Source organism: Chaetomium strumarium, assembly GCF_033439665.1.
Source record: "Chaetomium strumarium strain CBS 333.67 chromosome Unknown B0T15scaffold_5, whole genome shotgun sequence".
In the NCBI taxonomy this organism is placed as follows: domain Eukaryota; kingdom Fungi; phylum Ascomycota; class Sordariomycetes; order Sordariales; family Chaetomiaceae; genus Chaetomium; species Chaetomium strumarium.
Genome location: NW_026944433.1, coordinates 1,248,541 through 1,275,698, shown reverse-complemented (window position 1 = coordinate 1,275,698; position 27,158 = coordinate 1,248,541). Strand labels below are relative to the sequence as shown.

General features: G+C 54.2%; 9 protein-coding genes across 9 annotated transcripts; 7 read left to right on the top strand and 2 right to left on the bottom strand.

The window, feature by feature from the left end:
* Nucleotides 1-5,371: 5,371 nt before the first annotated feature.
* B0T15DRAFT_234661 (uncharacterized protein) lies at nt 5,372-6,065 on the top strand. Its single transcript, XM_062862998.1, has one exon. It carries the CDS (start codon nt 5,488-5,490, stop codon nt 5,935-5,937), a length of 450 nt encoding a protein of 149 aa, XP_062720051.1. The 5' UTR covers nt 5,372-5,487; the 3' UTR covers nt 5,938-6,065.
* Nucleotides 6,066-7,591: 1,526 nt separating this feature from the next.
* On the top strand, nt 7,592-8,161 carry B0T15DRAFT_535965 (uncharacterized protein; the record flags this gene model as incomplete). Its single annotated transcript, XM_062869532.1, has 1 exon — nt 7,592-8,161. A coding segment is annotated over exon 1 (232 nt), but the record flags the coding sequence as incomplete, so codon positions are not given.
* A 2,035-nt stretch (nt 8,162-10,196) lies between these two features.
* B0T15DRAFT_535963 (uncharacterized protein) lies at nt 10,197-11,284 on the top strand. The gene has a single exon (XM_062869531.1). The coding sequence runs from the start codon at nt 10,600-10,602 to the stop codon at nt 11,209-11,211; it is 612 nt and encodes a 203-aa protein (XP_062720049.1). The 5' UTR covers nt 10,197-10,599; the 3' UTR covers nt 11,212-11,284.
* A 3,876-nt stretch (nt 11,285-15,160) lies between these two features.
* B0T15DRAFT_494742 (Endonuclease/exonuclease/phosphatase) lies at nt 15,161-16,048 on the top strand (the record flags this gene model as incomplete). Its single annotated transcript, XM_062867037.1, has 2 exons — nt 15,161-15,362; nt 15,435-16,048. 2 exons carry the CDS (start codon nt 15,161-15,163, stop codon nt 16,046-16,048), a joined length of 816 nt encoding a protein of 271 aa, XP_062720048.1.
* Nucleotides 16,049-17,021: 973 nt separating this feature from the next.
* B0T15DRAFT_436622 (uncharacterized protein) lies at nt 17,022-19,836 on the top strand. Its single transcript, XM_062865836.1, has 2 exons — nt 17,022-18,293; nt 18,349-19,836. Exons 1-2 carry the CDS (start codon nt 17,109-17,111, stop codon nt 19,504-19,506), a joined length of 2,343 nt encoding a protein of 780 aa, XP_062720047.1. The 5' UTR covers nt 17,022-17,108; the 3' UTR covers nt 19,507-19,836.
* On the bottom strand, nt 19,837-20,791 carry B0T15DRAFT_535945 (mitotic-spindle organizing gamma-tubulin ring associated-domain-containing protein). The gene is made up of 3 exons (XM_062869530.1): nt 20,521-20,791; nt 20,358-20,435; nt 19,837-20,302 (listed from the first exon to the last, which is right to left on the bottom strand). The coding sequence occupies exons 1-3, from the start codon at nt 20,599-20,601 to the stop codon at nt 20,219-20,221; spliced, it is 243 nt and encodes an 80-aa protein (XP_062720046.1). The 5' UTR covers nt 20,602-20,791; the 3' UTR covers nt 19,837-20,218.
* Nucleotide 20,792: 1 nt separating this feature from the next.
* Nucleotides 20,793-21,966, bottom strand: B0T15DRAFT_503554 (chromosome segregation protein Spc25-domain-containing protein). The gene is made up of 2 exons (XM_062867474.1): nt 21,584-21,966; nt 20,793-21,509 (listed from the first exon to the last, which is right to left on the bottom strand). Exons 1-2 carry the CDS (start codon nt 21,798-21,800, stop codon nt 20,962-20,964), a joined length of 765 nt encoding a protein of 254 aa, XP_062720045.1. The 5' UTR covers nt 21,801-21,966; the 3' UTR covers nt 20,793-20,961.
* A 118-nt stretch (nt 21,967-22,084) lies between these two features.
* B0T15DRAFT_436619 (RNA polymerase I-specific transcription-initiation factor-domain-containing protein) lies at nt 22,085-25,837 on the top strand. The gene is made up of 3 exons (XM_062865835.1): nt 22,085-22,539; nt 22,600-24,568; nt 24,621-25,837. Exons 1-3 carry the CDS (start codon nt 22,386-22,388, stop codon nt 25,681-25,683), a joined length of 3,186 nt encoding a protein of 1,061 aa, XP_062720044.1. The 5' UTR covers nt 22,085-22,385; the 3' UTR covers nt 25,684-25,837.
* A 284-nt stretch (nt 25,838-26,121) lies between these two features.
* Nucleotides 26,122-27,138, top strand: B0T15DRAFT_399127 (PITH domain-containing protein; the record flags this gene model as incomplete). The annotated part of the gene is made up of 3 exons (XM_062864991.1): nt 26,122-26,372; nt 26,622-26,802; nt 26,896-27,138. 3 exons carry the CDS (start codon nt 26,122-26,124, stop codon nt 27,136-27,138), a joined length of 675 nt encoding a protein of 224 aa, XP_062720043.1.
* Between the last annotated feature and the right edge of the window lie 20 nt (nt 27,139-27,158).

Genomic DNA, 27,158 nt, shown 5'->3' with positions numbered 1-27,158 from the left:
AAGTGACCTCAGATGTAGTACCCAGGATCTCCTACCTTGACGTACTGGCACAGAGCTTGAGCTCAGCTCAGCACTAACCAACGCTGGCAAACCAGGAGCATGACGCCCTGCCACAAGGGTACATACAACGGTGGCCTTTTCGTTTTATTTTCACACATTTCGCTTCGATGTGCTGGGCCAGGGTCACTGCCACGACGAAAGTCAAACCGTGCTGGCCCTGCGGTCCTTGTCGCCATCCATGATTGCTTCTGCAGGGAAAGGCATGGGCGCTAGCGCGTGCCTGTTAACGTCGGGCTCTGCCGCTTGGCGTCTGGCCAATGAACGCTCGCCGGGCTTGGGCATCTTCTGCTTGAACCAACCAGATCCGTCAGAGCGCTTGATCCCGAGTTCACGAATGCAAGATGGATGCAACGGTGCCTTTGAAGCACTGGCAAGCAAAAGAAGACACCAACTCATCAAAACTGTTTTGCAACCGACAGCATCGACAAAAGTCATTTGAAGCGCCGGGGCTATGGCACCCACTGCCCTGATTGCCGGACCAACAGGTAGTTTTCACCTCAGTGACCTCGCGGCAAGTGGCGATCTAAGTGTCTGTACGATCCCATCGTGCCTTATCAGATATCGATTCGTTTGTGTCCGATGAGAATGGAAACGGGCGTCTGCTCGTGAAGGTCAAGATCGGCCAAGGCCGTTTCAATGAGGTTGCAGACGGCGGGCCAGGCTCGACCAGGCCTGGCCTGGCCCGCGTGCAACTCATGTATTGTACGTTGACGCTGTCTCTGCCGCTGTCTCATTCAGCCGAGCACATGTGTGCGGGTCCTACATGTCTTGACAAAATTTCAGGTCTGGGAAACTGAGCCTGCTAGGCGGCGGTTGGCCGAGATAGTGCGCAGACCATCAACATGAACCGAGCAGTCAGACTGACCGTCATCGAAGGAAAATTTCGATCCTTAGTCGAGCCGTGATCGGAGCGAATCTGACGATGCTCTCCGCCCTGATAGGAAAGGCACCGGGAGCCATGCTGGCTGAACTCATCAGACGCACCTTTTTTCAGCTTCCACCTTAGGTTGCGACGCCCACTTCATACAGGAACTTTGACAAGATTAGGACGAGCCTCCCGGCGGCCAATGGACAGCCTCATTTTCCCCCTAGCTATCTTGCTGTAGGCAGGCGGCGAACCTCAGCAGATCGTTTTGCTCCGATGCCTGGACCTCAAGAGATAACCGAGCAGATTTTGAATAGGGATGTGGCTCATCGACCGAGACGCAAAACGAAATCGATAGCAGTGCCCAAGTAGGAAAGGCTTGAGGCTGATTCCGATTGCTGGGCTGAGTCACTGTCAGCAAAGTTTTAGCGTAGATCGGTAGCCCTCTTGCCCGGCTTCACCGGAGGGCTGAAATGTGACGTCGACATCAGCACTACGGAAATTCCTCCCCAGGTGCATTGGCTTTGTCCAATGATTGGCTATACACCGAAGCTTCTTGGGTGAATCGACTCACACCCCATCAGATTTTTTCAAAAACCACCAGCACTATCATGAACCGAATCCTATAGGCCACGTGTAGCCCTAGGAGAAATCCTTCGAGATACAGATCGACTGTCCTGTCCCGTGTTCCATGGCGGTGGTTTCGTTGTTGCTGTTTTTTCGAGTCCCATGGCTTGATCTCGAAATGTAGCGTGATGCTAGCGGCATTGCTAATAAGCACCTAAGCAAATCCATTTTGAAATGCGATCGACACACCACGTCCAGCCTGCGTGGCGATATGACGATATCCTAACGCTGGGCAGGTGAACCTGGGCAGCTGGGATACTTGCTTGCCGCTTGTCTGTCATGCTGTGTAATATCCAAGATTGTCCCCCGGGCGGGAAGAGAGACCGCCGACGAGCAGATTGTCTCATCTGAAGACAGACATGGATGTTGACATTTTCTGTCTCAGGCGTTCGCCCTGTTCGTCTGCCATCGAATTTGTAAACGGTCAGGAACTTTGCTGTGGGACGGCTGACTAACGACGCCGAGTTGATTCACCGTGACAGCCTCGAGGAGTCATCTCGTCTCGATTTTGCACCGTATCTATCATCTATCTACCTTACCTCCAAAAGCCCTGGAGATCGGCAGCATTCCAATGCAGCCTGCAGCCTGGTGTTCATATTAGTCTTCGCTGACGATGCGTAGAACTGTTGGATGACATCTAGGCACGCCGCCAACACGCAACAGTACCTAAATTTGGGTCATCAGCCTGCAATCCTGGCGGTGTCGGTTATCGCATCCCATCTACTTACACAATGAAGAGAATCTGTGAGATAGACCCAAATTGCCATTCTTCGAATGTGAGCGGATGCCGACAGCTCTCGGCAGTGCGGCCGATCCGGGGGACAGCATCCCCCACAAATATCGCGACGGACCGACCGGAGAACAAGGACATGGGACACCGGAGTCGGCGAATCGCCAAACTTACCGCCGGGGGGTGGAACCCCTCTCCTCTGCATTCTCCGAACGTCCCACAACTGCTGCAACAGGACGATAATGTTCAAGTCGCATGCAAAGTGGATTGCCCAATTTGATTCTGGCATGATTCCTCTGCTCATCTATCCGCACGGGGCCCGGGAGCTGCCGCTGTTTCTTCGACTGTTCGATGGTTCATGTATTTAATGGACCGCTGATCGTGCCACTAAAGACCGTACAAATGAATTCCACACAACCGTACAGTCGAGGGACGAGGGGTCGGTCGGTTGAGGTCGTACTCGAACCCCATCATACAGATATCAGGGACAAAGTGCCGAATCCGGGTTAAGAACATAGTATTGAATGACACGAACTGAGATACTCTCCGTAATGGGGGAGGGACTCTGCGTTGGATGTCTACGACATCCATTGCAGCCGTTGCGCAACAAAGACAACCGCCACCTCGAAACACCAAAGTTGATGCTCGGCTTTCCTGGCTGAGCTCTGCTACACGACAGACGGTTCATCATATTCGTGAAACCGGTTGCCTCTTTGCACCCAACGTGCCAATTGACGAAACGGATTGCAGCAATGATTTGCTGGCGTGGACGCAGTGGAGCGCCGTAGAGGGCCGGGTGCTGCAAGTAAATCCGAAGTCGGTTAGCTCGCCCAGCTCCCCTACATCCGATGGGACAGCAGGTATCAAGGGAATCTCGGGCTGAAAGCGCAAGATCCCCATGTTCCACTCTGATAAGCAGTTCCGTTATGCTTCTGTCTGCCTGAAGCAGATCGACGAAATTCGCGCCGGATGCCAAGTCGAATACGTCTTTGTTTCAATGAGCCGGGCACGAATGGAGGGAACATCTTGGGAGCTACGAGCACCGTTACCTGTAAAGTGGTTGAGCAAGTTACCTTGCTGAACACTCGAAAAGGGTATTCCGGACTTGCAGCGAGACCTGCTGTGTTATTGGACAATGGCACCAGACTCACCATTCAGAACTTCAACAGCATCCAAATAGCATTCCATGTTGCTCTTCTGCAGTGCTTCCACTGCCGCTGATTGGCACTGTGAGAATCGACGGGCTGCTGCAGGAGAGGGGGCTGGCGCGCCCGCCTGCATAAGAACTGCACGCCTATAGAACGTTCGTCCCAGCGGTCGAGGTTGCCACGGATGAACCAGTCCAGAGGCAATGGAAGGGCAACCAATGAAGAGGTCCATCACCGGTCTCCCGTCTACACTACGCCAGGCCCTGCAGAAAGTTGGATTGACTGAGGCACAGCTTTGGGAGAGCGACAGCAGCAAGGTCACACTGCAGCATGTAGCTTCAACAGTTCGCCGTCGCCGTTCCCCCCACTCGCCCGATAACAGCGTCGTCGTCGTTGTGGTCGCACTAGAAAGGTTGTCCCCCAAAACCAGACAATAGATAGTGTATGTGTGCCTTGCAAGCCGACATAATGTTGCGCTGCAATGCGAACTGAGAGGGTTGAACGAGCGGCAAGACCCCCACGCGGGTATTGGCTGTTTTCTGTTTATCCCCAAACACCCGGTTGCCGAATGGAATGCAACAGAGAGGAGGCGATGTCCGGATCGTGGATGAGTTGACGACGCTGGCGGCTGCTGCTACCGGTAGCATGACGACAGCCTCTGTTAATGTTGCACCACAATGACATGCCTGGCATCCGCACTCCAAAAGACAGCCACCGCCGCTTCTGGTTCGGCATGCAGCTGGGTTTTAGGGTCGAGTCATCGGCCGAGAAATGCCATCATTGGATGGTTTTGCAGGACGAAGAAGAGTGCTGTGAAGGCGAGGAATGTGTTCCGTAGATCTATTGAAGTGAAAACGCCTGATCGCCGTGCTTGGTCAACCTCAGACCACTGGCACAATACCTGCACCCCAAGGACGTACAATAACTATACTAAGTGGCGCATGGAGGTAGCACCTCAGGCGATGGCCGGCCCGCCCTGGGCTGTTCTTGATCTCTTGGTCCATTTTCAAATTTTCATGGAGATCGAACCAGAACAGACAAGAAAGATCAGGAGAACAGAGTCCGGGCACCTCAGCAACGATGAACTAGCAAACCTCACCGAAAACCCTCTTGATCTTACTGGCAATGAAGTTACGTCTAGTGCTTTGTGAATGTCCACAGGCGAACGCCAATTGTGAACGCAGCAGCGTGGCAGCGAACAGTGGCCAGCAACTGAAAGCACGCCCCTTCACGGAGTCCGTTATTGCTGTCTGGTCCAAGGCACTGCCAAGATGGGCTCACACAAGACTCCACTCATTTTTCCCCAAGTGACCAGGGTGGTGCCACGACAAGACCATGTTGTGCTCACGCCTGGCAAGAAAAGAATTTTCTTGCACACCAACAAGGACAGCCCCTGCAAGTGGGCTATAGCGGAAGGGGCCTAGCGCAAATTGCCAGCGTCTGCCTCTTCTTGCGGGGCCGCCCCACCACACCCTTTTGCGCTAGTCGCTGGTCGAGGGTGAGGAAGTACTCCGTACAGCCTCCCTTCGTATCTCACTCAGCAGCCCGCGCCGTCAAGGTACTTCTCGGACCCCTCGCGCCACGTACCTCGATGGGCACTCAAATCTTGCGTCTCCGTGGGTCCTTGGGGATCATGGGTCTCTGCTTCACTCCTTCTTCTCACACACCCGCAACAGCCAGGGCAGGCAGTGCCAGGATACTTAACCCCGGCTGCCCGAGCTCTCCTCAACTTCCCTTCCCACTTTGGCACAAGGATAGCTTCGTCGTTAATCACCCTCGCACTCTCCTTCTTGTCTCCACACTTCGCTGCCTCTCGGACTGGCATCCATTGCTATGAGTCAACAAGCCTCCGTCTTCTTATAGTCACCGCAGTTCCTCTGGAAGCAGTCCATAGCTTCGGACTCTCTCTCTAGGACAGCACCAAGATTCAACCGTACAGACACCGCCGGGTCTCTCCATCCAGCTCGCTTCACTCAACGCAGCCGATAACTCGTCTCTTGCACTCCCTTAGACGGCCTCGTCCTGTTCCAACCAGACTCCACGTCTAATCCTCCACCATGTCTCTCGACTGGACACATCAGTTCTGCCTCGGCTGCGACAAGCAGACCGACGGTGCCACCTACTGCTCCGAATCCTGCCGACTGGCCGATTATGAGAAGACATCACCTTCAACACCTAGCTCCGCCGCGAGCTCTCCGGCATTAAGCAGCCCTCCGCTTGACTGGACCCTGCCGAGGCCGTCCAGCGCAACGAGCAACAGGAGGTTCTACCTGTCGCCGGCATACGAGTTCAGCAGCAACGCTCTGTCAAGTAGCCCTCGAAGGGACTCGACCAGAGGCCACGGCCTCTCGCCGTCGGCATCACACACTAGCCTCTGCTCGATGAGGAGCACTTCCTCCGCTGCACCTCTCGACGCGGCACAGCTGTCCGAAAAGGCGGCGAGGGAGCTTCGCGCGTATGCCCGCTCGTTCGAATCCGTCCGCCTCCAACGTAGACGATCATACTAGACCTACCACCGACGGTCTCGATCTCTACATCCTCCTCTCAGCTTCGTCGACAGTTAGGTGTCGTCAGCAACTACACCCCAACTCAATCGATCCATCCACGCCATAAAGAAAACCCCACACGACTCAGCCTTCCATATCTCGTTTGTCTCTGGGTTACGGGTTTTGTTGTAACAAAAAGAACTTGCATGCATCGGAGCACAGCATCATAAAAAAAAGCTCGGGTTCACAAAGGGTTGGTTTTGTCTTTTTTTCACACATGTTTGGGACAAGGCGTATTTGGACCGGGTTCACCAATTCAACTCAATGGGAGCGATCTCGTGTATTAGCGATACAACTTTGGGCGGGTTTTGTTATGCTTTCCTCTGGGCACCAAGTACTTAGCATATGGACGGTTCTGGGTGGGAGGCCTGGGATACTCGGTGTTAGGCAAGGCTCAGATTGTTGGACCTGGTTTGCGGCTAAGGACTACTGGGTTGGCGTTGAACACAGCATCAATTGGCTGTGGGTGCTTATTAGGCACTTGCTGGATTGGGACTCGATGGATGATTCACATTACGATGGAATTTTTCTGTATGATGAGGTGTTTGCACTGGGAGCGGGAATTTTCGGCAAAGCGGTCGTCCTGCCTGGCTACTGCTCCGGTTCTCCCTGCGCATAATACCAACTCGACAGAGATTGGCATCAATCCCGTCATCAATTGAAGCGTTTCCAATCCACCAACCGCAGCATTGCCATCGATATCGTGCCATGTTTCCATTTAGTTAACTGTTCTCCACCGCGCGTCTCGGGCTTTTCAAGGCTCCACTTGGACAAGTCACCAGTGAGCAAGAGCTTTGTGTCCACATGTCGTTCAGCCATTGTGCTGTGCGGAGATGCAGTCCAAGTTCCGCATCTCCTTGATTGGGCCGCCTTGTCGACACCATACACTACCGGTACTACTGTGTACAGCTGCAATCGCTGCAATAACCTACACGTGTAATGCTTGGGCAAAATTGCTTGACTGGTTCGTGCCAAACCGTCATCACGGAGCCTAACTTAGGTCACGGCTTGCCCAGTTGTTGATCTCTCCACCTGTCCTCATCCTCAACGCTCGATCAGCTTCCATTTCCTACTCTACGAGTCTACATGGTAATCTCGCTTTTTGGTGAGTCAGACGCCGCACGGCGTAGTGGAAAGTTCTGCATACGAAGCCAGTGGAAACCCTTATGGTTCGAGGTTTGTTGTCGAGGTCCGCTCAGGGACCAGAGCTGCGCCGTACTGTGTACGCCGCGTTACACCTCTACTGCTACTGGAACTGACGAGCAGATTGCGTTTTCTGGCGCCATATCAGAGTCGAGTTTGAGTCGGTCCACAACGCACTACCCAACCTGGAATGCGCTACAGGTCCCGTGGCAACCGGAACTGTGCACCTGCTGTGGTAGAACTTTTCCTCTCGAGCCTTTCTCTGACTCGTTCACACTTAGTATCATGTGCAATGCTGCCTCGACGCCTGGGCCAGAAACAGCAAGTCATGGGACTAGGCTTTGTGACGAGAGAGTTCGAGAGCGGATACAGATCCCAGCACCAGAGGCTCAATACCGACATTTCCCCAATGGGTCGAAACGGGCCTGAAGTCGTCAAACCCGACAGTCTGGAGACTTTACCGCCAGAGTAAGAGCACCTACCGCAGGAGGGAACACCGACGATGATCGGCTTTGTCTCCCCACGGCCTTCCGCTTTGACTTTGCTTCTTTTGCTTTCCGGCCCCCTGCATGCAGCCTGGGCTTAGCTCAACGGCCCGGGGAGGAGAGCCCCAAAGTCTGGGGAAGTTTTGATTGCCGGACAACAACTGTGTATCGGAAGTCCAGGACCTACACAAGCCTATGCTCTCTGCCACTTACATACGTACCATGTTGGGGATTGTAGTCTGGACCCTTCTCGAACTTCTCATACCGCTTGCCGAGGAGATACACCTATGGAGGCAGAGAGGGAATGGTATGGGGGCGAAAGCCGAAGCCACTCTTTGCATTTGCTTTTTCTTTGTTCGCCATCGTGAACATGACTCGCGGATCAGAGTCCGGACCCAGCTGGCCCGGAGAGGACTTGTCCGGCCAGCGCCGAGGGCAAAGGAAACTTTTTTATCCACTTATGACATGGAGAGGTCTAATCACCTCCCATGTCATTCTCGGCCCATTCATACATCATACTGGGCGAAAGATCGTGAACTAAGTCATGCCCAACCGAGTGGCGCGGAGAGAAGCTCCAAGTTACATACAGTAGAGCAATCTAACAATGGGCATGAGAGGCAAATTCACAGCACATTAGGAGCGATCAGGCGAATTTGGCTGTCCCGCTGGTTGCCTCTCGTCAGCCTCTGTTGTGCCTTACAGCGCCGCCAACCCGCTTTGTCATGTTCCATCATATGCAAGTTTCTTACACGGCTGTAGGTAAAAATGCAAGTGTGCGGTGTGGTTAAGCTCAGGATTCCTGCATGTTTCCCGCCCCGTGCAGTCCCATCCCTTGTCGGGCTCCACCGGGGCGACCGGCACCGGAGCCGGGGAGCCGCACATGCAGATTCTTACCGCCTTACAGTACCGCCGTAGGCAGTTACTACAGTACGTACTGCGGTATTGTACAGTTGGCACTGACTCCGATCAGGGACGATTCACGCAGCCGGTTAATAAAAAGGTATGTTTTGTTTAGCTGCCTTCAAAAACAAAGCCATGGCAGGTAAGCTACTCGTATCAACACGGCACAACTCATTGGCAACTGGAATCAATAGGAAGTTTGGTCGGGGTCAGCCCTTCAGTGGCTCTGAAACTTTCTTTGTTGTTGTCTTCAATGTTTGCTCTCTGTTCCTATCTCCTGTCCTCTGACTCACACTACCTTCAAGGTTCTCTTCCGATATCGCCCTTGAAGCTTGAAGCTTGAAGCTCTACCTTATCTCACCGGTACCGTCAATTAAGGTAGTACTGAGTACCTTACCCTCCTCACCTAGGTACGGTAGTACTATGTATTAAGGTTCAGGCCCACTTCGGTGAGGCAGCTGCTCTCCCGCTGATGCAGATGACTGATTTCTCGCATATTGCGTGAGAGATCTTTGTATCAACATCTCACTGAACCACTCTGGCAGGGCGGGATGATCTAGGATGTCGGGTATCTGTCCAAAATATTACTCACTAAATCCCAACTCGAGAAAATGTGTACTAGTAGTTAGATGCCCACGTCGGTTCTCTATTAGCTGGCGATTATGAAAGGACTTGACCATCACTCCCGATTTAGGACTACAAGTTTTGGAACGCAAGGGTGAGGGCATACATATCCGCCAGCAGGATCTTTCTGTCTTGTCAGCTCTCCATGTTACTCGTTAATCATCACAAGATCCACGTGATGTTGTGGCTTCCATACCAGAGCAATCAATCTGTTCCGAGATCGGTCATCCTAACAAAACTTCAAGCTCAAGCCACCAACTGTACGATCGAAGCTAATAATACAATTTAGCGGGTCTTGTGCCGTCTCAATGTCTTAGCTCTTTCTTGGGAGAGATGGATGAAACTGAAGCGCGAACAAAGAATCCCTGAACCGGCCGAGATCGTCAATCAAAATGTGTCCAACTACACTACTAGCTAGTATTCCGCACTTCCTTGTATCTGATAATGCGATATTCTAGACACGAACCCTAGTGTAATAACAATGCAAAGCACTCACAACTAATCATGATCGAGTCAGAGCTTCCAAAGCTCAAGCTGCACCTCGTCCCCTGATTCCCCTTTTTGTCGCCGGCTGCTTCCGGCGGTCTCGCAAGGTTCGATCCCGCGGTGGGGACCTGTGCCGGGGGAAGTTCCACTCGTGGCATCATTCACACTGACGGTTAGCAATTCGGCGCAGCGGAGCTCACCGTCACAACCGCCAGCCGGCCAAAACTGGTTCTTAGGGCATAACGCAATATTGAGTCTTTTCAGGCATTGGAAAACCGTACTCGACAGAGTGCCGTCTATATTGGTTCTCAAGGCTGTGTGTTGCTGGCCCTGATGATGATACAACGACTCCCTTCGCTGTGCAAGATTGCTGAAATATACAACCAAGCAGCCCTCAAGCCCAGATTCAGTGGGGCGTTTCAGATCACTGTTGGTCAATTGCATAGAGACCGGTAAATGGATTCGGCCCATTGATTGGCTCAAGACGCTGAAGAGGGTCCTTCCCGTCCCGTGTTGTTTATTAGGGTTTGCATGATCTCGAACATCAGATCAGATTCAGCCCAGCGGCGGCCCACTGATGCTCCACTATCATTGGCTAACAGAAATGTGAAGAAAGACGGTGTAGCTGAAATAAATCTTGTTGGATCGGGCAAGTTCCAGCATCTTCCACAATCTGCGAAGCCTTGTTGACTGGGTGTTCTTTGAAAAACCAGCATTGATCGCAATATGATACAATTGACTAGTGTAGACAGGTGAAGAGAAAGATGATTTTTTTTTCCGCGTGTTGTCAGCCTGAGCTTTCCAGTGCCGCCCTCACCATCGGAGCTTAGGTGGGGCTGCTAAGATGGGCAGTCATCTTCATGGCTTCATCTTCATGCCGATGCCCATCGCTGTGCCGTGCACGCCCCATGTCGTTTTCCGCTTCTCTGGTCGACATGGGTCATAGATCCGTCGGCCTCGCCGCTTGCACATTCTGGAACCAAAAATGCGACCCTTCTTGAAACGGAAGCTCCATTTGTCAGGGCGAGCTTTCGTGGTCTCCAAGCGTCCCGAAAAAGCTCATGTTTGCTGCGTCTTCCTGGGCTTCACACCCTTCCCTGACGAATGGCACCTCATTAACCAGGCAGAACCACGGGAGTATTGTACCTGGCACCCATGCCGGCCGACGTGTCAACTGCTCAAGCGGCCTTCGGCTTCCGCTCAGATTATTGAGGTCGTCTCGTGGCCACGCGGTGCGATACACTGCACTAGGCTCGCTGCAGAGAAGCCCGAAGAACTCCACGGGCGGTTCCTGATGGGCGGGGCCGCACCTTGTTGGTCGGCGGATCCGGGCGGGTCGCCTTGGCCGACCAGTTTTTCCGCCTTTTCGGGGGCGTGTGGCTGGCAACCACCGTCTCAGTCGTTTTGCTTTTGCTTCTGGGCAGCCGTTCCGCCCGTTCCACGAACCGGCTCTGACATGGGACAAACTGCCGAACCGGTGAACCCGTGTGGAAAGCTGCAGGCATTGGGTAGGCACGGGTCAGGTACTTCAGCCGAAGCCCAAGTCTTGTACTCCGTACGGCCCTGGGTGATCGGGCAGAAGTGGGCTCCCTTCTGATAGGTACCTATGGACTTGCCCATCTGGTTCATCCGTATCGGCCGACCGGTCACGCGCGAGCAGGGGAAGTCCGCGCGTGGGACCCGGAAGCTCCCCCCACTTTATCGAATCCGCTTCCGGTTCCGGGCCGGGCTGGCACAAGTGGGGACCCCGTCTCACCCAACCCGGTGTCCCCTCCGTCCAGCCCGATGTCAACCTACCAATGAACGGTGATTGTGTGAGTCAAGCTTGTACAAGACAGATGTGTGCCCAAAGCCAAAAATGGACAGTCCCGCATCAGAAGCTGGCATGGTGCAGTTTGGCATTGCCAACCAAAACCACAGTAGGGTCGAATCGGGATTGAAGGAGGCAGCAAGTCTGCAGGATTCAGAATCCGTTCGATTCTTGTCGTTGTCAGCGACTCAGATGAAACAATGGCTTTATTGCGGTTGGCGTCCCTTGCGTCCAAAACATCCCACATCCTATCATCACCAAACTGAGTGGACCTTAACGTTTCCCATTATCGACCGCGCGCATTAATAGATAGATTGTACACTCGATGTCAGCACCGCCCTTCGGGTCAGCGGAATGAGCTCTCTTCTGGATAGTTCACACGATTACGGAGCATTAGGCTACTATTTAGGTTCAGGGACAGCCTGGTAAGGCGAGCAGGAATGCCGAAACCCTTAATCTCATTTACTGGCTCTCGCTGCTCCACACTCAGCCTTTGCCGTTGCCAACCGTTGTCTTGTACGACGACGGGATGACACCGTACACTAGGGATGGCGAGCAATTCGAGGGCCTGGAACAACGCCCCGCCCGAGTTTCACGGCACAGACAATGACCCAACTGCCACAAGTACTGTGGAATGTGGAACACAACTGTCTCGGACACGGGTGGATGTGCCGTGTGCGACATCAATATCGAACTCAATGCCTAAGAGGATGCCGGTGGTTTCCGACTGGTTGTAACAGGGATCGAGGTTGTCTTCGGCGCGTTATTTGTGTGATGTTGACTTCACAACGGTGGATGCCGATGTGATTGGAGTCCCTAGGGGGGGGGGGGGGGGGGGGAGTGAAACATCGTTTCTTCGTGGCTCAACTCATCATGATGATGAGGGTGGACTGGACGTATTGCTATTTCACCTCGGGGGGGTCCATGTGTCTTCGTGGCTGAGGAAGGGTAAGCGGATCTGGATGCAGTAGCTAACATGTGGCGTTAGGCACTCCAGTCGTGGAAGCCCAGGAGGGATAGACGGGCAAAAGGCAAGATTCTGAGATGGGTCGGGCTGCAATAGGAACAGCAACGGCAACAGCCTTCGGAGCTCCGCTGTAGATCATGGATCTATGCCTTCCCGGCTTGAGGGACGCGCGGCAGCTCCTTCGCGGGGCAGGGCGATGGGTGAGGATAGTCTTCGCCCATCAGGCGGACGAGTCCGCAGTGAAAGCAGTTGATGTCACAAGAATATCAGTCACGGCAGCTCCCCTCCCTGGGCCTCTCCCGGTTGCCCTCCATGCTCTCCTCCGCCCGCGCCCATCTCGAAGCGTGCCACGTCTCCCCCCGTCGTTAGTCAAATCAAAGCAAGCAGGTCAGTTAGCGTTAGCAAAGGGAAAGGTGGCAAGGTGATTATCACTGGGTTGTAGGTCTAGCAGATCTGCGATCTATGGACAAGTCATGTCTGTCCTCGGTCGGTCACTCTCCACTAGTAGCAAGCGAAGCCGATTGCCTGCCTCCCACGTTGCTCTCTGCAATGCTTCGTTGCCGCGGCCCAGCTGCAGCCTCTCACTCCATTCGGGTTTGCCTCTTAAGGCACAAAGGGGTGGATGAATGCATCTGCAGGTAGCATCTCTGCGGTTTGGAACCGATAGACAAGCCCCGTTGCTACTCCAGTCAGTCATTCATCAGAACTTGACGGGGCGTTCCAATCCAGTAGGTACAGTCAGTTCCCTGGGGGAGGGCGTCCGGTTCGTCCATTGGCTGCCAATCGTCTTCGTAGCATTGAGTGGTGGGGGGCCTTCTCTGCTGCTGAGCTGTCGGAATGGAAGAAGTTTCGAGCTACTGCTAGTGCTATGGCGTGGCTGGCTGAGGTTGGTCGAAGCTGCGTCTTGGTAGAATTCTATCAACAGCAGCCGACCTACGGATCAGTGGCACTGCGACAGTCAGCGTCGCATTATTCCTCCAATTCCTCGCTTCTCTCGGTTTGGGTACGCTCGGAGGGTGAATATAGTTTTCAACATTCGTCACCTTAATTAATACAGAAAGTGAGTGGCTAAGGCGGCGTCTGCATAGGTCCGGGATGGACATAAACGGAAGACACCTTGTAGGTAGTCGTGGGAGTGACCAGATGCTGGGTGCGGCGGGGTCGGACCATGCTGTGATGTTCTGGATATCCATGACTACGAGTGATGGTTTCAGATGACTATATGGGAGTAGGCGTACTATCGTTTGGACCTGTGGCCTTGCCTCTTGAATGCCTACCCACATGACACTCTCATATTAAGCAATTGGCATACTCAGATCGAAAGGCTCACCGAACTCACTCTCTCTAAGGGTTGAGTCTTCACTCCAGGTCTACGATAATAGGGGAGGTAGCTGGCTACAGAACCCCATGCCGGAATCCCAACATGGTGTCTTATGCTGGGGGTGAGTGATAAGCGCTGTGCAGGCTCTATATGTATAGATAATAAAGGTAGAAGGTCGTTACGCTACTGCTCAACCATGCACGTAAAGATGCTAGAGTTTGAAACGCATTTTCTCTTCATCTTCTCCATCAACTCAAATCGATATTGATGTTAGTCTCCGCATTCCATAATCAGCATCCACTCTTTGAATCTCAATGCATTTGAAGGATGAATAACATCGGACGCTACATCCTTATCCCCATCTTTCATAGCTCGCCTAGTATCCTAATCAATTGAAGTAGACTTAACACGTTCCCGTCACTTCTCGTTCTGTTCCGCCAGTATCAGTCCCCTCACCCACAGTTTTCTTAGCCGCAACCGTAGTCTCTACCCCGTAGATTTAAGCCGCAGTTCGCGGCCGGCTTGCAATGAAGCCGTCCCAGTAGTCACGTCATTGGCGTTGCGCTGGAGGTGTGCAATAGGAAGCAGGCTGCCGTGGACGAATCAACTTTGAGTGCTAGCACAATCGGGCGGGTGTTGATGAGTTAGCCAGGGTTGTCGAGGCGGTATGTTATGGAGGAACACTTTGGAGATTGAAGAAAAGCCGTCTCTAAAACACCCATGTGACTATGCCCTGCTAAAATATGCTTAGAGTCCACGCCACGTAGGTCATTGAATGTGAAGAGTCGTGATATCTATCAACAATAATTCAGATATATGGCCAGAGAAGCACAAGTTGGGTAGGGTGGTATACACTAACACTGGCAACTTGAAGTTTGCAATTCAGTTGATACTCTACTAGTCCCATCTCACTCTAAGATGACCCATTGCCCTGCTCTAGGCCTGACCCTAAATCTCTCGTCAGATACTAGTAGTTGTAGGTAGTTCAGACCTCCTGAGAACCCTAACCCTTCCGTGTTCTCTGACGTCTTGATTGAACATGTCAGCAACGTCGCCGGCTGACCACCTTCACGTTTCCAAGCTTAATACCCTAGTGCTTTCCCTAGCCACTTTTACTTGACGCAGCATCCAAGACCTTCGCGGAAGATACGCTACTATCATCCGTTGATTCATCTTCGAGCCCTTGGAGCCAATTGGGCGTTCGTAATGCTCAAGCTTTTCAAACGTATAACTCGCCGGAGAACCGTGAAGCCAAAGCCACAAATCATCACCATGTTCTCCAACCTCTCCGCTCGCAACCTAAAGCGTGGGGAGCCGACGCACCAGGAATACTTCATTCTTAAGGATGATCTGTGGCACCGGTCGAGGTGCAGGGTTCAACGGTCCCTCCAGGCTCCGAAACCCCAAGATCTTTTCGATTCTCAGTCTTGTCTTGGAACATCGACTTCATGCGTCCCGAAGACGAGGCACGGATGGCTTCAGCCCTCAAGCATCTCCGTTCGCTTGTCAGCAGACAGGCCGACCCTAGCGTCATCATGTTGAACGAGATGACCGAAGGTGATCTGACACTGATCAAGCAGGCGGACTGGGTCCGGCAAGACTACAACATCACCGACGCCTCCACCGTCCACTGGGCATCACCAGCTTATGGTACGTTTTGCTAACTTGGAATCACGCGATCAACGTACGATATTTACAGGCATGCATCTTATACCACACCAGGCACGACAATGCTGGTACACCGCAGCCTGCCCATCAAATCCGTCTTCCGCGTGCACTACGAGCGGACGGGGATGCAGCGCGACGCACTCTGCGTCGACATCGCCCTGCCCCAGGGCCAGACGCTGCGCGTGGCTACCTCGCACCTGGAGTCCCTCAAGAGGGATCCGCCGCTACGGCCATCGCAGCTGGCTACAGCGGCTAAGTACTTGCACGAGGATGGCGTGTATGCGGGCATCATCGGCGGCGATTTCAACGCCATCGAGGATTTCGACAGAACGCTGCATGTTGGGAATAATCTCAATGATGCGTATCTTGAGAGTGGCGGTGTCGAGGACGCCGAGGAGGGCATGACCTGGGGTCAGATGGCTGGCCGGAGCCAGCGGCAGCGGTTTGGACTGAGTCGGATGGACAAGATTATGTTCTGCGGGCGGGTTGAGCTGGTAGGGTTTGAGAGGTTCGGGATGGGCGTACAGGTTGAGGATGAGGGCGCGGCCCAGCAGCTGTTGGAGGGGACAGACCTCGAGAGACCATGGGTTACCGATCACTTGGGCGTCAAGGCTCAGTTTCGCATCGAGTCACCCGAGACTGTCGGTGAGAACAGAGCCGGGAAGTAAGTGGCTACTCGGTGACGACTGGAGTTAGCTGACCGTTATTGGGACTTAGCACCTAGTTTGAGATGATTATACACTTAGGTACGTGGATTGGAGCTTTCGTTCAGTTGACTTGAGTAGGTCACTTGACAAGTTCCTTCTTGTTCTTTCAAGTCCAGAGACTGCTCTCTCTCAAAGCTAATGACGGAGCATGCTCACCACTAACAAGTAGTAGGTAAGAAGGCAAGCGCTGGAATCCCCCGGTTATGAGTTAGGGGCTTGGGCTACACAGACATTGATGTAGGACTCTCAGTTGAGGGTACTCAAAAACCTGAGGATAAGACTCGATCAAGTCTGTCGTCTGACCCTCAGCTCTTGAATAGGTACCTACTTAGGTAATCAGAATTTGAATCCTCAGAATTTGAATCCTCGCCCTCCTGCTTTCCTATATGCCTCTTCTCCGGAGCCACAGCACTTTGACACAAGGAATGGCTACATTCAAGCAGACCTTACCTGACTTCTACCAGTTGACCTTTTGGAACAATCGATGAGAGCTAGTGCTTGTGGCCTGCCTATGTGCTAGGTTGTGCTGGCTACCTTAGGCATTCACACAATATCATAATGCGCCTAGATCCGCTAGCAAAGTTTAAGGTGGCTTTGCTTTCGCTTAATTTGATAGGATACGCGGTTAGACGCTGAGTCAGGCAAGTTCAACAGTTCCCGTCGGTTTTTGGAGTTGTTGAGGTTGAGTTGTTGCCAGTTGGTGGCTCAGCTGGTTAACATAACGAGCTACCTATCAAAACCCCTTACCTCATCATAGCTAAACTGAGAAATGGTGGGGCGATAGTTACCCAGTGGGGCAAAACTGCTGTTTCCGGGCATCCCGGACCCTGCACGCTCTGACAGGCGTCCAATGCCCGTGCCGCCTGTTTGTCAAGACCCGCCCGCTGAGGAAGCACATGCTGCAGGCTGGGCTGAGAGATCTCCCGAGTGTCTGCTCACTTCTCACATCTCTCAATGACTATTCCGCCACACGCCGACAACAACTCCTAGAGCCCATCGCCAAACTACCCAATGCTCTGCGATGGCACAGTTAGTATCGGACTTCATAATTACTCCAGTACTTCGACAAGCCCGTCGTTTCTCTTCTGGTTTCGCCAACAATGACGGCCCCGCGAACGACGGCCCCACATTGCAGGCCCGGAGACTGAGGACGTGGTCGATTGGGGGCGCCGGTGCCAATGGAAGCGCAATCATGGAGCAGGAGGAGCATGCGAGGCGGCCGACATGGGAGACATTTCCGGAATCCCCAAGCAGCGCTGTGACGCCTGTAACGACGCCCGCCCAAGAAATCCTAGTCGAAGGCGCTTTCCCGTCGCCAAACGCGGGCAGCTCCCGGATCACCCTCGACGACCATAGCGTGGCCAGACCCAGATCAACCGTTAGTTCAGAACCCAGTCAGCAATCATCAAACACACCACCCGCCAACGCCGCGACAGACGCAACCGCTGGGATGAGTTGGCCGGTGCTAGAGGCGACGAGAGCGAGTCCGCTACCCGAGGATGACGGGATGGGGGATCTCCGGCGGAGGATACAGGCCATCCGGCTGATGGATGCCCCGGAGAACACAAAGGCACAAATGCTGCACCGATTGTTGACGGAGAAGTACACGAGAGCACAGCTGTCTTCCAGGTCTGCCCACGCTTCGTTAAGACCAGTATCCCCAGCAAGCTCCAGTACACTTGACCCGCCGGAGTCGGTGGAGCATATTGGACCGTTGCAGGCCTTCATAAAATGGAACCCGCTCGGCGACGGATGGGGGCCGCTCAAGCTGCCGCTCACTGAGGAGGACCTCACCCCGACTTATGCGCCCAACAGGCCGCCGGCTGACGAAAGGCAATGGTATCATTTAGAGGAGCAAGAGGCGGAGGAAGACGGGGAGAGGCACCTCGGGTGCGAGCACTACCGCCGCAATGTCAAGCTGCAGTGCGCCTCCTGCGAGCGGTGGTACACGTGCCGGCTTTGCCACGATGCCGTCGAGGACCACGTCCTCCCGCGCCAACGGACCAAGCACATGTTGTGCATGCTGTGCGGTTGTGCGCAAAGGGCGTCGGACACATGCATAAAGTGCGGGCAATCGGCCGCCTACTACTACTGCGGCATTTGCAAGCTCTGGAACGATGATCCGAACAAGCCCATCTATCACTGCCCCGACTGCGGACTGTGTAGGGTTGGCCAGGGGCTTGGCAAGGACTTCTTCCATTGCAAGGTGAGCACATGGGAATCCCTTCTACCTCTGAAAATGTTTCGCTGATGGTCCCTAGAAATGCATGGCTTGCATCTCCATTTCCAGCTTGGACAAGCACAAGTGCATCGAACGCTCCACCGACTGCGACTGCCCGATCTGCAACGAGTACATGTTCAATTCGCCCAAGTCCGTCATCGTGATGCAGTGTGGCCACAGCATCCATCGGCTCTGCTTCGAAGAGCACATGAAGACGTCGTACAAGTGCCCACTCTGCAACAAGTCCTGCATCAACATGGAGTATCAGTTCCGCAATTTCGACATCGCCATCCTCAACCAGCCCATGCCGCCCGAGTATGCCGACGCCCGCGCCGTGATCTCGTGCAATGACTGCTCCGCCAAGACCCAAACCGCGTATCACTGGCTAGGGCTGAAATGTGCGGTTTGCAGGTCTTACAATACGACCCAGGTGCAGCTGTTGAATATGCCTAGCGGCGATAGCGAGCAACAGCAACATCTATCACCACCACCACCACCACCACCACAACAACAACAACAACAACAACAACAACAACAACAACAACAACAACAACAACAACAACAACAACAACAGCAGCAGCAGCAGCAGCAGCAGCAGCAGCAGCAGCAGCAGCAGCAGCAAACATTGCAGCCTCAACTAACCCAACAGCAGCCGGTAGCACTGGACCCAGCCTTCCTCTCCGAGCAACTGCAGGTACAGGAGCGGCAGCAACGCGAGCGAGACCGGGACGGCGAGCCGGAGCGAAGCTTTGCCCTGCTGTCCTCCTCCCCATTATCCTACTCGCCCGTGTATTTATTTAGATTGCTCTACCGCACTGCGTTGTCAGACCCGCAACTGGCTGGCCCGTCAGCACCGTCGTCCGCTCCTTCTACTGCAACCTCCTCGCATCTGCATGTCCCCGCTCTCGCCGTCACTCGCCGCCCCGACGTGCGACACTCTGAGCATGAAGAGGAGGAGGATGGTGATGAAGACAACGGAGAGGATCACATGCTGGATCTGTTTGGCGCCTGGGACCGGGATTTTGACCGCATGACAGGTCTCACATCGGCTGAAAGCGCGGTGGGCTTTGATGATGACGATGAAGAGGATGAGGAAGACGAATCGGAAGACGAGAGGGAAGATGGAGACGAGGATGACGATGAGGAAGAGGAGGAGGAGGAGGAGGAGGAGGATATCCTGCTTCTTGGGCACAGATAGGGTCTGTGAGGTATCACTTCGTCAGCTTGGTTTTGTACACGGAGGGATCGCGAACCACACTTACTGCCTGACCTCGAGAGCCCAGGGAGTTAGAGATGGGGTGGAAGCTGAATTTCTCACCGCATATGGGTTCACTAGTGACTGGAAAGGCAATATGGGGTTTGGTTTGGCTGGGAGTTTGGGCGAAACAGGAGTCGGCTCTGTCTGGCATGGGATGGCATAGATGGGTTTGCGCTGGCGTGTTTTTGGGCGGCATTCGACAGTTCTGGGTTATACATAGCGCATTGCATCATGGGTTATGACGGTAATGTACCCTAAGAGTACCTAGTATGGTGTGTAGAAAACCGGTAATCATCCCCATTTCGGCTTGGTATGTCATGTAGGTAGGTTACCTAGCCTAGTCCGTCCCGGATAGGTCCCGGACCTTCAACTAAGATCAAAGCTGCCGTATCTTCGAAGGCCGATGAGGTGCCATTACCGAACAGCACCCCGTACCCCAGCCTGGCTCTGTGTATGAAACTCGCAGTGCCGCTCAACAGTCCGTTGAGAGTGGCTGGTATCGAGATACGCAATCGATTGGACCTCTGGCTTAGTCCCTTCCTCTCCTTCATACCGTTGTTGATGAAGATGTGTGCTATGCCCTTTCTTCCTGTCGACGACTACCCCTTACGGGCGCAAGGGTGAGGGAAGAGGATGCTGCGGGGCTTGGACTTCATCTCCGTCGCGCCGATGAGGCCCCCGCCGCAGCCTCGAGCTGCGCTTCCTGGCCATGCTTGCGCAGCTCTTTGATGACGTTCTAGGAGGTGTTAGTGGACGTCCATGTCGGTGGTGGTGGTGATGAAAAAACATACTGCTAGAGCCTCAGGATTCACCCCGTTCTCAATCATTGAAATGCAGATTGACAGAGTGCGCCGGTCGAGGTGGCAGTTCTGTTATGTGTTGTCAGGCGGTCAGTTGTTGTCGATTTATACGCGGCTCTCGGGTAGTAGTGGACCCGGAGTGGTTCAGGCTGACCAGAATAGTAGCGATTTCATGCAGAATGTCCACTGCCTGCTGCGCAGCGGCTTGCTTCTCAGCACGCTCGTTGGGCGGCATCTTGGGCGGATAGATGCCTGTTTGTGCGCGACAGAGGTGCACGGTTGAAAACGACCCCGCGATGCGCGTCGAACAGTTTAATCGGCGGGGCTTCAACGCGTGACCATGTGAGCAATGAACATAGGTAGAGTAGCCAGAACGGACAGGCAGATGTAGAGACACAGTGAACGTAGGAGCACTGGGCGTTTTATCTCCAGAACATTGAATCGTTGGGTATCAATTCAATCGCATCCATATATACTAGTAGTACCGATTTCCCAAGAAGCCGATATGCTGCCGCCTTTGCCAGGTCCAAAGCGAATCCTCATCACATCATGGCATCATCATCACATTACACAAAAGACCTTCGTGGCCTGCCCGTCACGACCGCATAGCCTCGACAAATAACTCCCTCATCCCCTTCAACAGCGTCACTAACTCCCTCGTCTCATTGACCCGCTCCAACACTTTCTCAACCTTCTCCCTCTCCAGCTTGGGCCTGCAATGCCGCACATTGTAGTCCCTACTCCCCGTGCAGAGCTCGAACCAGGCTTCTCTTTCCCAGTTCTTCTCATCCACATGCGTGTACACAAACTTGAGCCGGTCCTCCACCCCGGCGCCCTCGATGCGCATGCACAGGTTCGTCACCCAGAAATCTAGCTCTGGGACATTGAAGCGCGCCTGCGCCTCGAGCTGTGCCTGGTGCGCCCGCTGCGCGGCTAGCCTCGCGTCGATGTCCTTCTGCGTGGCAGCGATCTGCTCCTTGAGCGCGTCCCGTGCCGCGGCTTGCCGGTCGCGCTGGGATGTGAGCTGGGCGATGGCGCTTTGCATCTCTCGTGTCTCGGCCGCTTCTTTGGCGATGGTCTGCTGGTAGGTGTTGGTTTTCAGCTGGAGGATCTCGATGTCCTTCTTCTTCATGCGCTGGTCCTCTATTCGGGGGTCGCAGTTAGAAATCTCGGAATGGAGAGCGCGGTACAGCACAAGGGCAAGTCCATTTTCGTACCCTGCAATTCGGCCACGTTCATGTGAAACTGGTTCCTTTCCTCCAGTACGCGCTTCCTCCCTTGCTCGATGAATGCATCAAACCTGGCCGTGAACTTAGCCATGCGGTCGCGCAATTCGTCGAAGCCGAAGTTGATGTTGGGAAGGGTGTCCGCGAGCGACGGACCCCCAATCGGTGGTCGGCTGGTTGACAACGAGGGCTCGAATGCTGATGCCATGGTGCTTTGATGTGCCGTGTCAAGTAGTTTTCTAGTTTTCTAGTGCGTTCTGAGCACTGATCTGACGGAGGTGTTGGGGTGATTATCCAAGATGGCGATGTGCAAAGTTGTACTTCCGTATATGGATTCCGGATGGATTGATCTCTCTGTGGATGTTTACCCTGTTGCCATCTTCGCGGGTTTCCGGGGCATTTCCGCCAAGACCGGGCCTGCATGGCCCACATATGCAACACTCATTCGTCATCTCTTTGTGAGACCCACTAAAAAGTTCACTAAAGGAGAGCCGCCGTTTGCATTAATCAAGGCACCTGTGAGCCTCTCATACACCTTATGGACTCTCGAGGCTTCCTCATCTCTTGAAGCAGCTAGGAAAGCAATATTACCTAAACTCTAATTCCTGGGGCAAAAAGATCCATCTATTCCAGAGCTCAATGTTTCCAATCCACGCCTTGTGGCAACAATCCGAAATCGATCGCAACTTCGACTTCGCTTGAGAACAGCCAAAAGCTGTTATCGTTCCTCCAAGAAACGAGAGAATGATACCGAAATCATCGCCATTTTGGATTCCTCTGTTAGTAGGTCCCAATGGATGACAACGCGGAGGATGGTGTCCAAGCGACCGGCAGAGCCAAGGCTCACCGGGTGCCGACGGATGGCTTCCTTGGACGCTTAACGTATACACCAGCGCAAGGGAACGAAGGCATCGGGCAGATGCGAAGGAACCGGGCGAAGGATGAGAGTGAGTGATAGGCTCTACCATGTCGGTTCTGACACTACGCTCCAATACTGACGGCCCAAGCGCCTGGCTTTCAACAAATTACACCCTTTACGCAGTGGTGTGCGGCCACCAAGACTACCGCTCCCCAGCCTAGTGATCCGCGGCCGTCCCAGGTGGTGAGATATCAAAAGAACTGGCTATCGGAGTTTCTCCCAGAGGCTTCCATAAATGACGCGGATATCGAGTCTCTAGTTCTGGATGAAATCGCCGCGTCCCAGGCTAGGAGCCAACATGCATCATCAGCGACGGCAGCGCTGTTCTCCGTCGGGCAAATGGCCGACCTGAGAAAGAGCGAGTCCGGCAAGGGTCATCCCGTCTTGGCCGTGGCTTCGGGCGTCTCGGGCAATATTCTGCGGTTGATAAGCCTTGCCCGGGAGGAAGGGACCTGGACCGACGCGGACATCAGGGTTCGTCTGCATGGTCTGGATTCTCAACTCGCGGGGGAGTGGTGCCAGGACGGGGTTCCCATTTCGTTAATCAGGTTCGCTGTTGATTCCAGAAGAGACGACAATCTGCGATGGCTCCTCGTTCAGAACGGCGTTTCAACTACCATTTACGAGCCTGAGCTGCGGATGATGCCCATCTCTGCCGGCGGCGCTTTGTCCCGGCATTCCGGCCGGGCTGCCGTCAGCCAGATCTTTGCCAACCCTCTCTTCACCATACCCTCCGAACGTACCGGCGGAAGCTTGCAAACTGATATTTGTTTCATCCGACCTCTCGATGCTGACAGGCCTCAACTAGCCATCATTGACCAGGCCGGCCATTGGAGTTTGTGGGAAGTTTCAGGCCGTTTAAAAACACGACCGAAAAAGCTGGCGCCGGTCATGAAGATGTTCGGAAGCATTTTGTCGGGATGCATTCCGGAGCTGCCTTCTCGCTCTACGGCGGAGCTGCAGCCGCACAAGGTACTGTGGCTATTCTTAGGTGAGAAGTCGAAAACGTCAAAACGTTCCCACAGATCCGCCGAGCTCGAAGCAAGTCACCCGCGAGGATCGCTACTATTGTGCAATTCCAAGAACCTGCACTTGTTTGATGTTGCAGCCCAACAGGTGCACTCCCTGACGCACCTGGTGCTTGCCAATGACACCGAGCGCATCTTGGGCGTAGCGCCTTCTCGACTGAATCCTGCCCAGGCATTCGTCCTTACTAGTACTAACCTGCTGTGGGTCATTGCGAAGGAGAGCAAAAGCAAGAGCAAGAGCAAGAACCAGAGCAAGAGCAAGAGCAAGGAGCGCGAAAGCAAGTCGCTCTCCCTCGATATCCTCGGCTCGTATCCGCACCAGAAAGATGCAAACGACCCAACCATCCGGCTGGATGTGTCGCCTGGAGCGTACATCAACGATCTCATGGCGTGCTTCGTCTGTGTCTGGTCCGCCCGTGAGACCGAGATGACTGTGTTCTGGTTCATCGACCCGGGACCAGGCACGCCGGTCCGATACCACCGCGATACCATTTCGCTCAAGAGCCCTTCCAATTTTGTCGGCCTGAGCATCCTCCCGGCCAGCCGCCTAACGGGCGGTGAGCCAACCTCGGCAGCGGGCCGAGCAATGAGATCAGCACAGCTGAGATTCTTTCAGTTACTGACGCTCGGACAGGACCTGGCAGTCCACAGTGTCCTGTGTGCCTGGTCCGATAATCCCAGTGTCTCGATCCGGCCTCCTGATGTTGTGGAGACTCTTGGGGAGGACGGTAGCCGGCGGCTTAAATTACTACAGCGTCTAACCGACGCGTTCACCGTGCCTGATGAGTTCGATGAACGAGTGGTCTTTGGGAGAGAAGCGCACAATTCGCTAGCTCTGCAGAGTATTAGCGGAGGGATCCAGCGGCGTATCGACTTTGACCTCGTTGCGCAGCGCTTGTCTGGCGCAACGGGGCAGCCACTGGGAGATCAGGACGGGCGGATATCTCCGATGGCTGACATTGATTTCACCTTCATTGAACAGGCAATGGAGAGGGGGGAGCAAGACGAGTACATGCCGAGGCATTCATTGTACGTGCAATTTCTCGCATGATTCAGGTCTAAGTGGCTAACCGTTATTCAGGTTGGAGTTGGCAACGCCCCATCAGCCGGGGGTCGACCTTTTGCGGCTCTCGCGAGAATGGGATGCCCGGCAGGAAGCCCTGCACAGACATGCCGACGAATGGCTGTTCGTGCCTGAAGCGCGTCGGCCGCTGATAGATTTCGGCCCTGACGACCTTGTCGAGCGCCTCAGAGAGCTATTTTCCGAGCCGGGGCCAACCAAACAAGTGGCCGTCCGCCAGAGGCGCGAAGAGGTGCTGCAGCACATGGCGGCCGAGATGTTCCTCAGTAGCATCGGCGTCTCTGCCGTGCCCAAGTCTTGGACGGCTGCAGAAAGCCAGCTTTCAAGCTCACTGCCATTCCCTAGTTCACCGACTCTTACGTCATCCCAGCCGTCGCTACCAAGTTCTAGCAAAGGAAAGGGGAAGTTGACGGAAGAAGAACCGGAGGAGGAAAAGGGGGATGCGGTCGTTCTCCGGCTGCGCAAGTACGCTAACCTCAAGACGTCCCCAACCATTCACGGCGAGCCCGCCCTGGCCCTCTCCCGTTGGGACCTGGGCGCCGACCCCGATGACATCACGTGGAAGCCCGGCGAGGACCTCGAAGCCGAGGACGCGATCAACAGGCGACGGCGGAAAATAGAAGCACGGCGAAGGAAGGCCGAGCGGTTGTCGCAAAGGATATTCGGCGAGGATTCCCTGTTGATGGATCAGTCGTCCCAGTCTTTGGGGGGTCCGTCGACGCAGCCACTGCCAACGATCCTTCCAACGGGAAGCAACCAGAGCCAGCAGCACCAGCAGGGACCGCCGTGGAACTTTTCGTCGCAACAGCACGTGATGGGATTTGGGACGCCGAGGGTTCGCCAGGGATCACCGTTGCGGCGGGAGTACCGGAGAGATTCTGGGATGAGCCTGGCTGGCTCTTCTCAGCAGCAGCAGTCTCAGGGCACGCCGTCGCAGCCTATGTCGCAGGCACTGCCGGGGCCGTTTGGAAGGCGGCCGTCGTTCTCTCCATTCAAGAGGAGCCAGAGTCCGTTGAAGAAGGTGAAGCGGAAGAGTGAATTGCGGCTGAGTGGGTTTAGGTAGTGTAAAGGGAGGTCAGTCGATTTGCGTTGGGATGCACTGTTTCAAGATACCTACTGTGTATGGTGTTCAGATACTCCGTTGGAACTCTTTTCCACGGAAGTGGGTAGGTAGTGCTAGTTATTATCTGCCTCCTATAATCTATTCTTGTCCTAGACTGCTACAAGCTCAATATGCGGCCTGCCAGCACGAGATTGGGGTGCGGACCTATACCAGGTGTTTGAAGTTGCTCCTAGGTATTTTGCGGCTTGCCCCTCAAATTGTTAGGCGGCAGCGAAACTGCAACTTCTCAAAGTGGCAGCGTGGAATCTCGAGAACCATTCCAAAACTACTACCCCAATGAAGATATCCGATCAATTCTGACTCTCTTCTACCAGGACAAATACCACCATAGACGAGAATCGGAGAAAGTTTTCAAAGAAGCCAAAAAAAGAACCGAAAATGTCTCACCACTGCCACGACGAACATTCCCACTCCCACGGAGGCGGAGACGAGCACGACCACTCAGACGACATCACGCCCGCGCTGCAGTTCTCGCTGTACCAACACATCAACCTCGATGAAGTCACAACGCTGAACGAGGCCGTGTACGGGTCCGGCAAGGCGGTGGTCAAGAAGACCTGGGTCGAGCGGCTGCAACCGGAGCCCGAGGTGCAGAGTGATGTTGACGAGCAACTTCTCATTAATATTCCGTAGGTTTTTTCCTCTCACTTACTCCGCACTTTTATCCCTTTCTGCTGCTGTAGGTAACTGTTGTTGTCGTTTTGGGTCATGCATGCATGCCAGCAATGTCCAGGGAGGGTGGGGATTTCACATCGTCTGGGGGTATTCTTTTAACGATAAGGGGATGGATGCTACCCGCTCCGGAAACTGGAGTTATGATGAGTTCTATGGAAAGTGAGCCTGGGGCTAATGATACTCGTGTTTTGCTACCGACCTAGATTCACGGGCCAGGTGAAGCTGCACTCGATTCTCCTGCGCACGTCGGACTCGGATTCGGCACCCAAGACGCTCAAGGTCATTATCAACCGTGACGACGTCGACTTCGGCGTGGCGGAGGAGACAGACGGCACACAGACGTTCGAGTTGAGCCGCACGGCGGAGGTGCAGGAGTTGCCAGTGGTTTGTTACCATCCTTCCTTCCATTCATACTACGATATACTAGGGTACATCTGATCAGCTGACGATGGGCCGGGCGGATTCACCCCGGAGCAGCGCCGGGCACGGTTCAACGCAGTCCGCCGGCTGACGCTCTTCTTCCCGGACAACTTTGGCGACGGCGAGGAGGACGTCACGCGCATCTCCTACATCGGGTTCAAGGGCGAGTGGATGGCGCTCGGGCGGGCTCCAGCAAACATCATCTACGAGGCCGCGGCCAACCCGGGCGATCACAAGATCAAGGGGACCAGTGTGAACCAGATGGGGAGCGGGATCGGAGGGCGTGGACCGGGTCACTGAGATGCAAAACACGGCTGAAG

Bases quoted from the DNA above. Each gene is read 5' to 3' on its own strand.
- B0T15DRAFT_234661 (XM_062862998.1), top strand. From the start codon at position 5,488: ATGTCTCTCGACTGGACACATCAGTTCTGCCTCGGCTGCGACAAGCAG.
- B0T15DRAFT_535963 (XM_062869531.1), top strand. From the start codon at position 10,600: ATGCGACCCTTCTTGAAACGGAAGCTCCATTTGTCAGGGCGAGCTTTC.
- B0T15DRAFT_436622 (XM_062865836.1), top strand. From the start codon at position 17,109: ATGGCACAGTTAGTATCGGACTTCATAATTACTCCAGTACTTCGACAA. The intron at 18,294-18,348 runs GTGAGCACATGG...GATGGTCCCTAG, and splicing joins AGGACTTCTTCCATTGCAAG to AAATGCATGGCTTGCATCTC.
- B0T15DRAFT_535945 (XM_062869530.1), bottom strand. From the start codon at position 20,601: ATGCCGCCCAACGAGCGTGCTGAGAAGCAAGCCGCTGCGCAGCAGGCA. The intron at 20,436-20,520 runs GTCAGCCTGAAC...AACACATAACAG, and splicing joins ATGAAATCGCTACTATTCTG to AACTGCCACCTCGACCGGCG. The intron at 20,303-20,357 runs GTATGTTTTTTC...AACACCTCCTAG, and splicing joins TGAATCCTGAGGCTCTAGCA to AACGTCATCAAAGAGCTGCG.
- B0T15DRAFT_503554 (XM_062867474.1), bottom strand. From the start codon at position 21,800: ATGGCATCAGCATTCGAGCCCTCGTTGTCAACCAGCCGACCACCGATT. The intron at 21,510-21,583 runs GTACGAAAATGG...ACCCCCGAATAG, and splicing joins GAACGTGGCCGAATTGCAGG to AGGACCAGCGCATGAAGAAG.
- B0T15DRAFT_436619 (XM_062865835.1), top strand. From the start codon at position 22,386: ATGGATGACAACGCGGAGGATGGTGTCCAAGCGACCGGCAGAGCCAAG. The intron at 22,540-22,599 runs GTGAGTGATAGG...TGACGGCCCAAG, and splicing joins GAACCGGGCGAAGGATGAGA to CGCCTGGCTTTCAACAAATT. The intron at 24,569-24,620 runs GTACGTGCAATT...ACCGTTATTCAG, and splicing joins TACATGCCGAGGCATTCATT to GTTGGAGTTGGCAACGCCCC.